We start from the raw sequence: 16,864 nt of genomic DNA on the forward strand, positions 1-16,864 counted from the left end.
CTCATGAAACACTGGAAATTTAGGAATTCTTTTTTGGTTTTCCACTAAATATGTCTTAATTAAAAATCTTTAAGTAAACTTTGCATTTTATTTCATAATATGTACAATACTCTTCAAATAGAAACAAATACATGAAATTATATTTCACATTACTGTAAAACATCAAATAATCGCATAGAATAATTTTATATTTTTCTCATATGCATGTAACGGTCCACCCTAGGAAACTCCAGATTTTGTTGTGTCACCAAAGGGAGCTTAGGCAGAACCAAAGGAAGGAAATTAAAATTTCAACTTTATTTTTATATGTTTTCAAAAAGTTTAGTCTAATATAAAGGCAATTTAGATTGGTTATTATTAAACAGTTATACTACTATTCAGCAAAGATAAACATTATTAGTTAAATGAGCAAGAAAATCTTGCTAAGAATATTAAGTTGAGAACCTAAATATATTCAGACATTTATCCTTATTTATAAAAATGATTTTCAAAAATAGTTAGGCTTGAACTGTATATTAAAATCTGGACAAAATTATCTGAATTATGAACCAAAGTTGTTTTAGTCAAAAATAGAGTTATCCTTTAATATTCATACATCTGAATCCATAAGTATGTATGCATAAGAAAGGTGTGAAATGTAAAAATGCCATCCTAGATTATGCAAAATTCAGGATCAGGGACTTCACAAATGGAAATTTTCATTCCAAATCTACATTCAGTCCGCACAAATACTAGTATTTTTGTAAACATTAGAAAACGGACACAATCCTTTCATTTACAAAGCTGTGTTGTGGAAGTTGCCATCTTTAACTTAGGAAATAGTATAGAAGAATTGTAAAACTTTAATGATATCCAAAACTATCCATACCCAGGTATTTTCAAAGTACAAGGAATATATCCCTTATTTCATGCCATTCATGCTGCCTGATTCTCATTTCACTGAAGACAAAAAAATGCACTTTTATACAAATGTATTAAGGAATGTTACTGGAAAAACGGAAGGCTATTTTGGTAGAAGAAACTATAAAAATAATGTCATGTAAAGCTTTGATGCAGAAGTGTTACAGTACATGATTTCTTTCCCAATTCATTAAAGCTTAATCAACACAAACTCAAAATATCAACCCAAGTGCCTGAAACAAAACAGCTGTAATAAACTGCCTGTTGAACAATACAACCAAATACACAATCATTAGTTTGTGGAGTCTGTGTGTATCACTTGTTGAATTCTTTCATTTCTTTTGTTGGTAGCAGCAACAGGCAAAGAAACATTTGGATATGCTGATGCAAGGCAACTCATCCCATCAACAGCTTCATCTTCTCCAGCATCTGAATCTGGTGTTGTCATAGCACTATTTTCTAATCCCAAAATTTCACAAATTGCTTGAGGTAATTCCTTTGAAGAAAAGAAAAAAAAGTTCTTTTTGATTGCTGGGATGTTATTCCTCTCGAATTATACCCTGATTTGAAACAATATTCCAGCCAAAAATAACAGATTTCCTAATGCAGAATATGACTTATACATGTAGGAATATGAAGTATCAACTTAGTGTTTGATAAGAAAAAGTCAGTAGCAAGTAGCCCTAAAAAAGCAACAAAATACAATAGCCGGGAGTCACAATACTGCATATTACTTTCCTAGGATGGGGAAACTAATATGGCTCACTGCTTTTCTTTAATCTTGTCTCATGTGTGCACACAACCTTGAAGTTAACAAAAAAAGGAGGGAAAAAGGTTCAGTCTCAAGGAATTCCACAACCTATTATGTTTTCCTAATAGAGGAAATGCAAAATCTGAAAGTAAGATTTATTTGTTTGTTTAATTTTATTTTTCACATTTTAAACCGCTCATCTTTCCCTTAGAGGGACTCTGGACAGTGCATAATAAAATGTTACAATATAAAAATGATATATAATTTTTTTTAAAGGCAGAGGGAGTTGCCATAGGAAAAGCAGCAGCAAGATAGGCAATCATTCTGTGTATTCGTTCTATATTTCCAAATACTGTTGTCTATCTTTTAAAGGATCAGTTAGAACAACCAATGATTTCTTCATAGAATGTTTATAAAATGTATTTCACTATTTACCTTGCAATTCATCATCTGCATAGAAACAGCTTCTGCTTTGCAAAGTATATCATCCACGTCCATTTTCATAGACAATTCATTGATATGCTGATATAAAAAAGCAAAAAAGGTCAGCCTCAAAAAAGCTGGTGTGTTATTTTTAATTTATATCTAAGTTTCAGAATGTTGATACCTTCTTTAGCATCTTTTATTAAGTTATTGCTTTCTTGCTTAATACATTTTCACCACTAGAATTAAAATTTAGTTCTCAATAGTTCTATCTGAAAAAAAAAACCCTAGCTTTAAATCTATTGAAGGATTGAAGGATAATTTTAGATACATTGATAATATGGTAACAATGTGACATTATTTATCCAATCTTTCTTTTCACTGGAAATATACAATTATTCTAAATTTAGAAATATATTTTGGATAAAGTATGGTACATAAATTACACACTCTTAGTATTTAGAATTCTTGATACAGTTGTTTTAATCTGGCCAGTTCTTTTTGCTAGGCCACAGCCAAAAAGCTGCATAATGAGATTGGACAACATATGGATTGCCATTTTTCTGTGAACTAATACACGGGAATAGACTTGAGTGTTTTGCTTGTATTATAACCATGGGTAACTTTATTATTCCATAGCTTAGCTTCATTGAACCAAGAATTTCCTATTTCACCTTGATGCCTCTATCCTAGAGCAATGCACATAAGAAGCTTTGTAGTTGCTTCAGAACAAGAAAGAAGCTCTCTTACATGCTTTATAAATCAAATAATTATGATTCTGTATATGAATAATCTGATTTATAAAATCTCTTTATAAATAATTCAGCATTGAACATATTTCATCATAGAAAAACTATGGCTGACTACTAACATTCATTAACCGTTTCTCAGTACTTATTCTAAAATGAAATGCTATTAATTTTGCAAATCCAAAATAAAAAGGATAGAAAAATAGTCTCAATTTAATTCAATTTAACAGGTACCTTAAGTATTTCATTAAAGCCATAATGTTTCTCCATTATTTGTTGTTTTTCAGATTCCAGAATAGCACAGCATATAAGAAGGTGGAAATTCTGACAAGGCAAATCTGTCCACATCACCTGGTAAAACATTCAAGTTGCTGATAAATAAAAGACAGGACTCTGGCCATTTTAATAAAAGATTATTTTTTTAAATAATTTTTTTTTATTATTAATTTAAAACAAACATAACATGGTGGAGCTGGTGGTACAATTGCAACAAGCCATGATGAAATAAAATAACTAAAGCTAGTTCCCCCCATTATCACCACTCTCACTTCTTGGGCAACAGAATTATTTGTAAATCCATTTGTTTGTTCACAACTGTCCTGGTTTTTCTTAAAAGTTCAAGCCAGCCTTTTACAGGCTTTCAGTGATCCTCTATGCCAGGTGTGTCAAACTTGCAGCCTGCGGACCAGATGCATCACATGCTGTCCAAGCCCACGTCCAGTTTAGTGAAGAGTGAAAAAGTTGCCATACGTCACATGACACCACAGTGACAATGCAAGTTTGACACTCCTGCTCTATGCAAACACTGCTTGGATAAGAAATTCTACTGGTTTCAAGATTAAATACGAAAGTATTTCTTTATAAGTGGGGAGATAAAATTACCATCTTCTCTTTTTATTTATACTGATATCCATCCAAGCTGTGTAATAAAGCCAAGATAAAAACAATTTTAAAAGGGAGTCATATAGGCAAAAATAAATTAACAATGTGTTGTTACACCTAACATAAAGCTTAAGAGATAATATTTCCTGGGACAAATATCCAATATCCAATCCTTTGGATTGGATCAACATTTCTTCTCCATGGTCCAGTATCTCAGATACTCACATGACATTCCCATCCCAGGTGCCTGCAAACTGCCAGTTGGAAAGCAAAAGTAAAACCACTTAGCCATTCATTGATTTCATTCTAAGGACATTTTAATGAGAGGGAACATCCCCCACTGAGTTTCTCAGATCTAAGAATGTGAGTAGCTTTTTAGCAAGGCTACAGAGCATGTGCAAGGCATTTAACAGGGTACAGGGCTTTGGACATGGCTATCATGTTGATATTTTTTAATATTTTTTTATTTTTAATCTAAAATAAACACAATCCTTTTTTACATGCTATAGAAAGTATATCAGTTGGTTACAAAAAGATTTTCGTGCATCTCTTCCACAGTCAACAAACATAATCCATATTAACTCAAGCTTTTGAATTCAAATATTTAAACATGTTACCATCATCATATCTCCATTTTCATTTGACTATAATTGTTTAAGCGTCCATCATAAAATATACCAAAATTTAATACATAACCACATACTGGCCTTTCAATTACTATTTCTAAAATCCTCCACTAAGACTAAATCCCTATGTTAAGAAGGGCAAGCATACAAATCTTTTAAATAAAATTAAATGCAATTTATTTTAAATAAAACTCACTGCATTAGTTTATCTCTTACATTTTCTTTAAGCTGTGTGTGCCTGTATTTGATATTTCAGCTGAATCATCATTCAGTTTACATGTCAGTTAAGACTGATTAGATCTATAATATCCAGTCACTAAATTATTATTTTTTCTGGGGAGATAATCACATCAGGAGAAAAATAGTTGGCTAACTTTTAATTATTGATTTCATTAAAGTCTGTGACTATTTTAGTGTTGGTAGTTCTAATGAAACCCTTATCTATATAATTTATGAGCAATTTTGTCTATATAGCTCATTTCTTATTACAGCTTTTTCTGAAGGTCCTGACAAGAAAAAAGGCAGAGCAATCAATATGCTGCTAGCATCAGCCATCTACAACTAACATTAGATATCTCTAATGAGACTTAAAAATTATTATATGGGTTATAGAAAGTCAGGGAACAAAAACAAAAATTGGCATAATAGGGTAAGTAACATACTGTAGACAGTTAGGAAACAAAACTATTTCAGCATGACTAAGAATGAATATATATATATATATATATATATATATATATATATATATATATATATATATATATATATATATATATATATATATTTAGTAGAAGAAAAAAAACAAACAAGAATTCTGAGTGCCTACTAGCAGGATGCCCTTCCTGATGCCATATGGAATTTGTAGCAGATATTTTTTTTCTTTGGGCCCTAAGAGAGAGACATCTGCACTACCTAGGATTGAGCTCTCAACATTCCAAGTGGGAGGCAAGTGTCTTCACTACTAGGCCACCACGCCGCTTGTAATAAATATGTTGAATTAAAAAATCTAATAAACAGTAATATTATTGGTTTACAACCAGTAAGGTAGGCAGGTTCTCCTTATGCTGGTAATAATGGAGTGTTAAAAAACAGGTTTGTGGCCTGAGTGCCACACAATGGGGTGAGCTCCCATTCCTACCCCTACTCTTGCCCACCTAGCAGTTCAAAAGCATGCAAAAATGTGAGCAGATTAATAACTACCACTTCAGTGGGAAGGTAACAGCATTGTGTGCATCTTTGACATATATCCATGCTGGTCACATGACCACGGAAAATGTCTTCGGACAATGCTGGCTCCCTCAGTCAAGTACCAGAGATAAGCACTGTGCCCTAGAGCCGGACATGACTAGACAGGGAAAACTACCTTTACCTTGTTCATTTTGATAGATACTAAAAATTTCAGATGTGAACTATTCGATAAGCTGAAAAAGATAACTTTATTTATTTATCAAACGTCTTATCTTTCCATCTTATAGAGGGGCTCTGGACAGTAATAATATTTTAAGAGTATGTTAACGTAACTACAGTTTTCAAAAGGCGTATTTCTACATTAGATCTCATCTAAAATTCTACATCTAGTACTCAGCAGTATGATTCAAAAGAAGGCAATGAAAGAACATGGGCATGACCTAGATTTGATGTGTGATAGCTTGAATACCAGATATCAGTTCCAAGGATAAATGGCTATAGCCACCTATATATGTGACTTAGGTTGTTCCAGAAAACACGATTCTTTCCAGATTCTGTCCTTCAATTAGGTAACAATGGTATGATTTCCATTTTATGTGATTAAAAAAACTAAAAATTTGATTCTGCAGGATTATATAATGTTTGCTTTGAAAATTGTATTGATCTCAATGTACGCATAAAATTTATTTCTTCTTTTCAGAAATTAACACTATCTGTATCTTGAGTATCCTCTATCTAATTTTTCTATACTAAGTATGTTTTAGTTTATTCATTTTTAATGATAAAATTATTTTTCATATAAAAAAAGGTCTAGGTCACCATTTTGAGAAAAAATAAAGGCAAACCCTTCTAACAGGATTATTACCCGCTGGCACCAGGAATACAAAAAAATAAATAAATAGCATGGCAGCATGTTTTTATGTCTTCCATATCAAAGATTTTGGCTTTTTCAGTTCATTTATTTTTGCTGTTTGATTATATGTAGTAAAGGATAATGTTAAGAAATATTCAGTATGTTTTTAAAAACTTGAACATTCTCGTTGAGCATCAAAAGTAAATTGTTGCCATAAAATACATCTTACCTCCCATAAGCGAAGAATATCTTGAAAACTAAATTCTCTTTTAAATCTTATTAGAAGCCATCGGAAACAAAAATAAAGATAGCCTGAATCTTGAGATTCTAAAGAAATGGGAGGAAATACATCCATAAGTCTTCTTAGAAGGTTATTTTAACTTCACAATAAAAGACAACTAGAAAGAAAATCTTGGGTGAAATAATTAAGCTATGAACAAACACAGTACTCTATTTTTCGCTCCATAAGACACACCAGACCATAAGATGCTCCGGGGCATTAGATGTACCTAGATTTAGAGAAGGAAAACAAGACAAAAAAATATCAGGTGGAGCCTGATAGGTGTCCTCTCATGTGCCAGCTCTGTCTATTGACTCCTGCACTGCAGAAAAGAGACAGAAGAGGCTGGGTTCTGTATTGTAAAAGGACCCCGCCACCATGGCCCAGCTGCTATTCACCAAAGGACCAGTACCGTTTGCACCCACTGGGGGGGGGGGGTGCGTCTTATGGAACAAAAAATATGGTAATTTATATAATATTGCCATAACTGTTTCATTTATAGTTCAGGACAAAACAGTAATATCCAAAGTTATACCTAAAGTTATTTTAACTATAAATACAAATAGAATAAAACAAATAGGCTGAAACAGTCATCTGAATCACATAGAGCAAGCTGTTCTGGTTCACACATCTCTAACCCTAAAAAGCAGTCTTTATGCCTAAGGGCATAAAGACTGCTTTTTAGGGTTAGAGATGTGTGAACCAGAATAGCTTGCTCTACAAACCACGGTCTCATACTTGAGAGACCGCCTGCTGCCAATTACCTCCAATAGACCGATTAGATCCCACAGATTAGGCCTCCTCCGAATTCCATCCGCCGGCTAATGCCGGCTGGCGACTACCCAGAGGAGAGCCTTCTCTGTGGCTGCTCCGACCCTCTGGAACGAGCTCCCCGTGGAGATTCGAACCCTCACCACCTTCCAGGCCTTCCGCAAAGCCCTTAAAACCTGGCTGTTCCGACAGGCCTGGGGCTAAAGAGCTTTTGCCCCCCCCCTCGAATGGTATGGTTGTTGTGTGCTTTTAAATTGTGTATTGTTTTGTTTGTTTTTTTATCCCTTATCTGTATCCCCTTCCCTGACTTGGATTGTGAGCCGCCCTGAGTCCCCTCCGGGGAAAAGGGCTGCATATAAGTGCAATAAATTCAATTCAATTCAATTCACTCTATAAACCATGGTTAAAAAACCTTGGGTCAAAATTATGCACAAAGAAGGTTGCTATCTAAAACCAAAGACTCTTGAAAACTAAGAAAATAATTGATGCAAGAAAATGGTGTAAAGAATTATCTAGAATAACCCCCCCTTTTTTTTTCAAAAAAAAAGGAAACATACCCAAATAGTTGCAGAATCCACTATCTAATAAGCGAAGTAAAGTGCTCAGTTGAATTAACTGTGTCTTCATGCCTTGCATTTGCTCTTCGAAATTTTGATGCTTGATGACAAAGAATATTTTATGTGAATACTCAGAATCTTAAACGTATTTAAGTTTAAATCTAATTCTGGTCTTGTTGTTTATCTATTACATTTATACAGCCACATCTCATAATAAAGCAACTCTCCTTACATAAAAACAATAATAAAATCCTAATGTTAAAAACTAATTAAAAGGCATCAACGTTATTAGTAACAAGATAGTGGAGATAACTGATGTTAAAAACAATGCAACAATCTCATCAAATTGCTGTTTCCTTGAGATTCCCAGGTCTGCTGACACAACCATGTTTTGAGAGAAAGCATCAGAAGGATGTCAAGGATGAAGTTAATATCACAATTTATATGATAATTTAATTCAATAGCAACATAAATGAAACTATGATAAGTGTAGCTACCTCCATCTGTTTCTAAACAGATTGCACTATATGTGCCAGGCAGAATGGGACAACTAGCCACAGTCAACTCATCACAGCCAACTTGCTGTGGGACAACTCATTGCAAGACAATTCAACACTTCAATTTAATTATTTAAACTAGTAATTGTTGGCTGAAGCAAGTTGGCTGTGGTGAGTTGTCATAAACCCTGTCCAGATGTATTTGCATATGACTCTCCATATATGTGAATCCACTGAAGTTATACACATGTACACAAAATGTATGACAACTGTATTCTGAAAATAATTGGGATAAATAACATTAACAGATTACAGATGTTAGTATTATTACATGATAATAATTTATAAATAATTATCTGCATTATAATGAACACAAAATTCCATTGTGTATGCTGAATTGCTGGCTTTAAATAAAAATGTAAATGATGTATGTACATTCTCTCTCTCCCCCCCCCTCCCTCCCTCTCACACGCACACGCGCGCACACACACACACACACACACACACAGAGGTATATAGCTATACCTATACATAGATGAAAGTTCATTTACATTTATGAATGAACAAACCTTGTAAGGGTTTCATTCTTTTCAGCAGAAAGAACAACAATAACAATTCTCAAAATAGTATTGTACCCTTCCTTCTTGTTATGATTTAGCATTAATAAAGCTACAGTTATACTAATACTGCATCTTAGGTCAAAATCCTTGTAAACAAGCATTAAACACATCACTATGTCTGATTTCAGATATTCTAAGCATTTTACTCTATTATTCAGCCACAGAGAGCCAGAACAGCTTACAAATGTTTGGCAAAATCCAAGAGTTGCCATCTACTAGTTTATAATCTAAATGGGACATAGGAAAACAGCTCAGGAGGGAAGAAGAAAAAATTAGGCAATAGTTCTTAGACTTAAATACAAATATAATAATGATCAACTACAATGTAAGATTCAAGTAACTAATTGAAGAGTCATAAATTATATGTATCGATTCCTTTTAAAAATCCATTTTTGCACTTTGACTATATAGATATAATTCAGAATATTTAATCTGCTTCTGACTTCATGTAGCAATTTTAACACTTTATTTCTGAATATACTACTAAGTAAGAAATATAATATGAAGAATCAGAGCAGGTGACATAAGGAAATAATATTTTTCAGTCTTAACTTAATAGAATAATAATATAGAAGGTGAAACTATTTACCATTTGATCCATGTACAATGTGAAGCACCAGAAAGCATCCACTTCATTCTCCATCACATATAAAATAGGTGAAAGTAAGTCACTCATTCCTTGAACATATCCTTAAAAGAAAAGAAAAAAGAAAAGAAAAAAATGAATTGTTGAACATTTCTCTTTTCTCAGGTGACTAATTCTGGAATTAAGAACACTTAGAATAGATATCCTTCTACACACACACACACAAGATATAGAACTAAATACAATTTAAAAACTTATAATACATTTCAATAAGTACTTTATAAAGTATTAAAAGTAAGTATGCCTAATAGTACTGGACCTCCTTCATAACAGGGTACACTATAAATATGCTATAAATATAGTCTGCATTTTAACATGTTACCTAATATAATTTACTCTTTTTCTTACGTCTCTTAATTAAAATTTTAAAATTGAATACATGAGACTGTCTTTGAATAATTTCAAGAAATAATAATTCAAAAGGTCAATAAAAGATAAAGCTTTACTTACCCAGATCAAAGTCATACATACAATATGTCATCAAAATGTCATGAAGCAGTATCAATCCAGGATTATCTTGACCCTCATAAAATTTATTTGTTCTATCAGTTCTGTTTACATCCTTTTCTAGGAAAAAAAACCTAGATTTAATTCAAAACAGCTTGAAGTCTACCGTATTTTTCAGAGTATAAGATGCAGCGGAGTATAAGATGCACCAAGGTTTTGAAGAGGCCATTTAAAAAAAATATAGGTAGGTAGATAGAGGGATAGAGAGGGAGAGAAAGAGAGAGAAATACAGTAGGTAGATAGGGAGAGAGAGTAGTTAGGTAGGTAGGTAGATAAAGGGGGGGAGAGAGAGAGAGTTAGAGAGAAAAAGAAATAGAGAGAGCTAGAGAGATAAATACAGTAGGTAGGTAGAGGGATAGAGAGAGAGAAATAGAAAGAGAGAGAGAGAGACAAATACAGTAGATAGGGAGGGAGAGAGAGTAGATAGGTTGGTAGATAGAGGGGGAAGAGAGAAATACAGTTGATTGATAGGGAGAGAGAGGGAGAAAGTAGGTAGGTAGGTAGGTAGGTAGATGTTTCCAGGTGTATTTATCCATGTGCTGGAGAAAGAAATCGCTGACAATCTGCAGCACCTAAGACTTTGTTTCTGTTGGCACAGCACCTGCTCAATGTAATTCTCATAAATCAGTTAAAGGGCTTTCCAAAAGGAAAAACAAAATTTTTGCACTCTGCAAACCTCCCAAAAACTTTTTTTAAAGGCATGAAAAGCCTTGGGGGGGGGGGGGGACTTGCAGCCTTGCGCGGATGGGGGGGGGCAAAAACAAGCAAACACCGGGCCATTTTTCACGAAAATGGGCACATTTTTTGTCAAATAAAATTGCATGCATAGCCTTATGGAGGCTTATAGAGTGCTGCTGGGGGCTAGGGGGCAAAAAACGGCCCCTTTTTTGCTCATTTCTGCCTTCTCCAGCCCCCAGGAACTGTCTGAAAGCCTCCATAAGTGTATGCACGGCCATTTTTGTGAAGGGAGCGGGGCTTTGAGAGGCAAAAAATTCTGTATTTGATGTATAAGACGCACCCAGATTTTCAGCCTCTTTTTTTGAGGGAAAAAGGTGTATCTTACACTCCAAAAAATACAGTATATCATTGAATTTCCATTTTTAAAACTGCTGAGCTTGAAATAGCTAGCAAAATAAAGGCATTAAAACAACTGTTAAAAATTTAGTAATTTGAAAGAAAAAATATTGTCTCAAAATTATTTCTAATAAAGATAGTTCTTGAGTTAAAATTGAGCCTGGGAATTATACTTTTAAGTTGTGACAGTCACAAGATGAGTGACCATGATGTGAACTGACCCTTTTTCACAATGTTAAGCAAACAACACAATCATTAAGTGAACCCACAATTCACCATGGGGCAGTTTTTATTGGAAACTGGAAGTAAACACTCATTTTCATCAAATCTGTTGTAAATCATAGGCACATGATTACAGGGCACTGCAAGTGGCCATAAACGCAGGACGGCTGCTGACTGCCCAAAATGCAGTCATGTGACCATGGGGCAGGGCGATACTGAAACTTCAAAATTTGATGCGTAGTTGATGGTTAGAGGTTGATGGTTGGGGGAACCATCATAATTTTAAACAATTGCTAAGTAACCAGTGTGGATTACCAGTAAACAAATTTCCAAACACTTTCTAAATGTTACATTTTATAGAAAGTTGTGATTAAAACAAAAAAAAATCAATGAAACAAATCTTATTTGGATCTACTTTAAATATGTGAAATGTGACTCAAACTCTGGGTATATGGTGTGGCTTTATATTTAATGGTAATAAAATTATATGCAATCAAGTTTAAATTTTGTTGGGGTTCCAATTGGATGTTCTGATTATTATTTTTCTTCCTTTCAATAATATCCAATTCTCAGAGACTGACTGAACAACTGACTGCAGTTTTCTTGGCTAAGTTTTTCAGAAGTCATTTGCCACTGCTTCCTTCTTAGGGGTGAGGAAAATTTACTGGCCAAGGTCACCTAGCTGGCTTTATGCCTAAGGCAGGATTCATGGTCTCGTGGTTTCTAGCCTATGACTTAACCATTACACCAAAGTGACTCTTGTTCTGACATCAAATGACATCAATGGGGAACTTTATCATATCATGTAACTTAATTATTGCTATGCTGAATGTTTAGATGCTTTTCTGCCACTGAATATGCCATATGATTCACACCATGACAATCTGATTTTCATTGAAACCTACTGCAAAGTAATGTGTTGTCTTTATGCCAATGCTTGTATAGCGGTGGTTCCACTTGAAATAAGATTTCAGAGGGTTGGCATAATCCAGGTCCCATCACTCAAGCAGTGTCATCTTGCAGGACCCAGGAGACATGCCTTCTCTGTCTCAATGCCTGTCTTTTGGAACAAGATTTCCCCCGAGATCCAGATGACTCTGACCCCACTTGCCTTTTCTGAAAGGCTTTAAAGACCTGGCTCTTCCCCTAGATACTGAATCAGGAGGTTTTGTGAATTTCAAGTGCTTGAATGTAAACATTTGTCTTCAGTGCAATATATTTATAATTGTTGGTTTATTATTGTTATTTTTCATTATTTGTTACATGGCAAATGGGCATCTGTATAGATTAATTAAATAAACAAGCAAGCAGAAGAGCCTCTTATAGAGCTTTTAAAATGATATTGCTTTGTATTCCAGACTAAAAAAAACAGTTTAATTTAGCATACTGAAATAACTATAACAAAAAATGCATGAATGGACTGAGGTCATTACAGGTGAAACTCAAAAAATTAGAATATCGTGCAAAAGTTCATTTATTTCAGTAATGCAACTTAAAATGCCGCATTGAGGCAGTAATTGCTGCAAAAGGGGCCAAACCAAGTACTGAGTACATATGCATGTTTATACTTTTCAGAGGTCCGATATTGTTCTATGTACAATCCTTGTTTTATTGATTGCATGTAATAATCTAATTTTCTGAGATGGTGGATTTGGGGTTTTCATGAGCTGTACGCCATAACCATCACAATTATGACAAATCACGGCTTGAACTATCTTGCTTTGCATGTAATGAGTCTTATCTCATATATTAATTTCACCTTTTAAGTTGCATTACTGAAATAAATGAACTTTTGCACGATATTCTAATTTTTTGAGTTTCACCTGTATATTGTTAGTTTATATTGTACATCTCCTTAGGAAGTTATCTGTTTACATGGAAAGATAACAAGGAAGGGAAACGAATCGAGCAACTTTGAGGGTCTGAAATATTTTTTTAAAAATATACAATATATTTTCATCTAATAGGAAAAACATTTATCTTTAATATTTGGATTGTATGAAAAGTTATGCTTCTAAAAATTACCAATAAGACTTCTGTAATCCCTCAGTCTACAGTTTCTTTTTTCTTGTTCTTCGCTGACAGATTTCCACTGAAGCTTCATCCTGAAATACTCATCTCTGAAGAATTACAAAAATCAGAAAGCATCTAAAGATATTGTGTAATTTGAAATATGAAGCATTAAAAAGAAAAAAAAGATAGTTCACATTTTTTCAGTTGCAAGTAACTAGTTGATAGTTACTACTTTGCGTGGGAATAACATTTATACTTTTATGACTTTTGCTTAGTCTTTAAATTATATAATTCTTTAAGAACACAAACTATAACTTCAGAATCTAGGGTGATAATATTTAATACTGTCCTCCAAACATATGACAGATATCCTGATTCTAAAGCCTGGTTGCACATATTTAGTGAAGGAATGGACAATGGGTCCACTTCTCTTTTGGGGTGGGCTAAGATATCATAAAAAATATAACAGAACTTTGCTAGCAAACCAGCAAACTATTATTATTGCCGTGATAATTGGCAAAATAAAATCAGTGTGCAAATCTTAGATTTAACATACCCAAAAAGAAACAACTCCACATGCCCAAATCTCAGTATAACCACTCCTGATGTCATTAGCCAACTAACAGAAGCCATCTTCTCCAATCCCGCAGAAAGGTATGACATCCAGCCACCACAATTTTGCCGCTTTCTGCTTAAACGTGCCACTACCGTGTCACTATTTTAATATATCATGCTTACGTTTTCCTTTTCTGCATACTTGTCCTCTCCTCCCTTGTACTATTCCATGAATAGTAACCCAAGAGGAATTTCCATACTTCCTTCCTCAAAGCATGACAAAGCCCCTTGGACAAAAAAAAAAGGGATAAAGGTAAAACTAGACCCTTTATAAATAAAACATGAAGACCAGGAACAAAGAAACCAAGTCATTCGGTAAGGGTAGCACTACCATCCTTAACTACTACTTACAATTTCTCTGGGTTCTTTGCTCAAAGTTCTTTGTTTCATTTCTTGTAAGGTAGTCAAGGTGAAACTTACAAGAAGGCTTATTTTCTATCTTTTTAATGCTCATTTTGGTTTCCCAGACTTAATTTTACAGCACTATTTACGAATAAAAAATTAATAATCTGTCCTTCCAACACTTGGTTTCCATATTATCTCTCTCAGTAACCTCCCTGTTTCCCTTAGCTTGTATCATCAGGTTTTACACCGAGAATTCTCTAGAAGTAATATTACTTCCTACAGTTGATAGTTATCAAACCATTGCATTTCAGTGATTTAAAATTTATTTTAAAATAATTATGAAGTACAGTAACAAAGGAAGTTTTGTCTTTACTTTGAAAGATTTAGGCAGCTGTTCAAGTGATATGGAGATAGACCAGTAGATGTGATCAATTGTTTACTTCACATCTTTTACTAATATTTCATCTCTATATATCAGAGCATATCGAGTTTCCTCTCTGGGGTTTGTTTCTCCACCCAGCCGCCTCGGTCTAAGCTAGAAAACCGTTTGCATCCCCCTTCTCCCCCCAAAATGTGACAGGACAACACAAGGGCCACAGGAAAGTTAAACGCAACTGGGTTGGTGTGTGGAGGTTGCATCCTCCCCCCCCCCGCTGAAAAACCCTTTAGATTCCCCACTCCCACTTGCCTGAAAAGCCTTTCGATCCCCCCCCCCAATTGCTTGAAAACCATTTGGATTCTCCCCTCCCCAAAATGTGGCAGGACAAAACAACATTGAAAAGACAGGAGGCTTTTTGGCTCCGTTACTTTGATTCAATTAATTATCATTATCTTCCCCAATAGCTCTACACCTCCACACCCCAACCTGGTTGTGTTTAACTTTACTGTGGCCCTTGTGTTGACCTGTCACATTTTGGGGAGGGAGGAATCCAAATGCTTTTCAAGCAAGTGAGGGGGGGAATCCAAACGCTTTTCCAGCAAGGGGGGAAATGCAACTTCCAAACTCCAATCCGGTTGCATTTAAATTGTTGCCGCGGGGCAGGGTGAGCTCCCATCACACAATCCAACTCCTGCTGACACAGCAGTTTGAAAGCGAGAAACCATGAGTAGATAAAAAAGTGCCACTTTGGTGGGCAATTTAATTGGGAAACAAAAGGAGCCCTGAACTGGGCATCCCTCTAGGCAACAGTGATGTCACCGTCAAATCTTTTCACCATAGAAGCATTTTGATGTTTTTGACACAGATGTAATAGTATTGCATTAGACAACTATATGTAGAATTGAAATTTACTGTTAAAATGAAATGTACTGTTATTCCTTTTTAATTTCCTTTGTTGTATTTTTTTAATTTTCTTTAAAAGCACTTCATGTGTTTTACTTTTCTTTGACAATATATGCACTTTCATCTTTGCAATTTTTTCTGTTTCTTTTGTGTCACTATTTTAAAAACAATAAAAAATTAATAAAAAAGAGATAACTTTTTAAGATATTACCCCTCTGAATATCATTTGTTTCATAGCGTCTACATTCAATATTCTTCCTTCAGAATCCATATTCTTAGTCCACTCTTCAATTGATACTGGTTGCTTTCTATGAGCTTCGGGTCGTTTTCCTAAATCAATCTAAGATGCATTACAAATATGTTACATTATTGCCCAGACATTAATTTTAAAACCATCAGATGAATGTCCTGTTACCATCTAAATTCCCAACAATTTAAAACTCACACGTGTAATGACTTCGAATCCTGGTTCTTCCTGTTGATTTATTTTTAGTCCCGGAATTGCATCACTAATGAAATCTGCCATTTCTGATGGAGGTCGCTGCTGATTTACTGACTCATTTCCTCGTAAGCTATCAAAAATATAGTTTGTCACTTTGGAAAATCCTCCCATTGTTGTTATGTAAGGATCCTTTTTCAATTTCTAAGAAAAACAAAGGTAAAGTTTATTTGGATTGATGCATGAATATATGAAGAATTGGGGAGGTACTATGATGAAGACAAGATTCAACACAATATTACATTAAAATATGGTGTGTCTGTGTGTCTGTATGTCTGTGTGTGTGGGTTTATGAAGCTGAATTAAGAAGCCTAACTTGAATACTTCATGTAGAATTTGCAACTGATGCAGAATTTTGCAGACAGGATGCTGTGTATCATGGGCTATACACAATAATGCTGGCTGCCAATTAGCTATATAGCCAGTTACAATATCTTACTACTGACACATAAAATTTAGAACAATCTGGATTTAAGGGTTCCACCACAAAACCGCGAAGCCCTTATCTGCGCCGACATAAGTGCGGAGGGCAAATCCGCGCCGTTCGAAGCGCTAAGGAAAAAC

General features: G+C 34.5%; 1 protein-coding gene across 2 annotated transcripts in view; it reads right to left on the minus strand.

The window, feature by feature from the left end:
• Nucleotides 1–68: 68 nt before the first annotated feature.
• TBC1D15 (TBC1 domain family member 15) overlaps nt 69–16,864 on the minus strand; it is a 40,596-nt gene continuing 23,800 nt past the window's right edge. For both annotated transcript variants that reach the window (XM_032220872.1, XM_032220871.1), the window contains exons 7-17: nt 16,247–16,444; nt 16,013–16,141; nt 14,298–14,401; nt 13,572–13,666; nt 10,194–10,310; nt 9,687–9,787; nt 7,981–8,080; nt 6,602–6,699; nt 3,058–3,174; nt 2,087–2,173; nt 69–1,396 (exon numbers count right to left, since the gene is read on the minus strand). In XM_032220872.1, coding sequence (XP_032076763.1) covers nt 1,193–1,396; nt 2,087–2,173; nt 3,058–3,174; nt 6,602–6,699; nt 7,981–8,080; nt 9,687–9,787; nt 10,194–10,310; nt 13,572–13,666; nt 14,298–14,401; nt 16,013–16,141; nt 16,247–16,444 — 1,350 coding nt within the window. In that variant the 3' untranslated portion in view covers nt 69–1,192. The remainder of the gene's footprint in view (nt 1,397–2,086; nt 2,174–3,057; nt 3,175–6,601; nt 6,700–7,980; nt 8,081–9,686; nt 9,788–10,193; nt 10,311–13,571; nt 13,667–14,297; nt 14,402–16,012; nt 16,142–16,246; nt 16,445–16,864) is intronic.

This window comes from Thamnophis elegans, chromosome 7 (assembly GCF_009769535.1).
Source record: "Thamnophis elegans isolate rThaEle1 chromosome 7, rThaEle1.pri, whole genome shotgun sequence".
Classification (NCBI taxonomy): domain Eukaryota; kingdom Metazoa; phylum Chordata; class Lepidosauria; order Squamata; family Colubridae; genus Thamnophis; species Thamnophis elegans.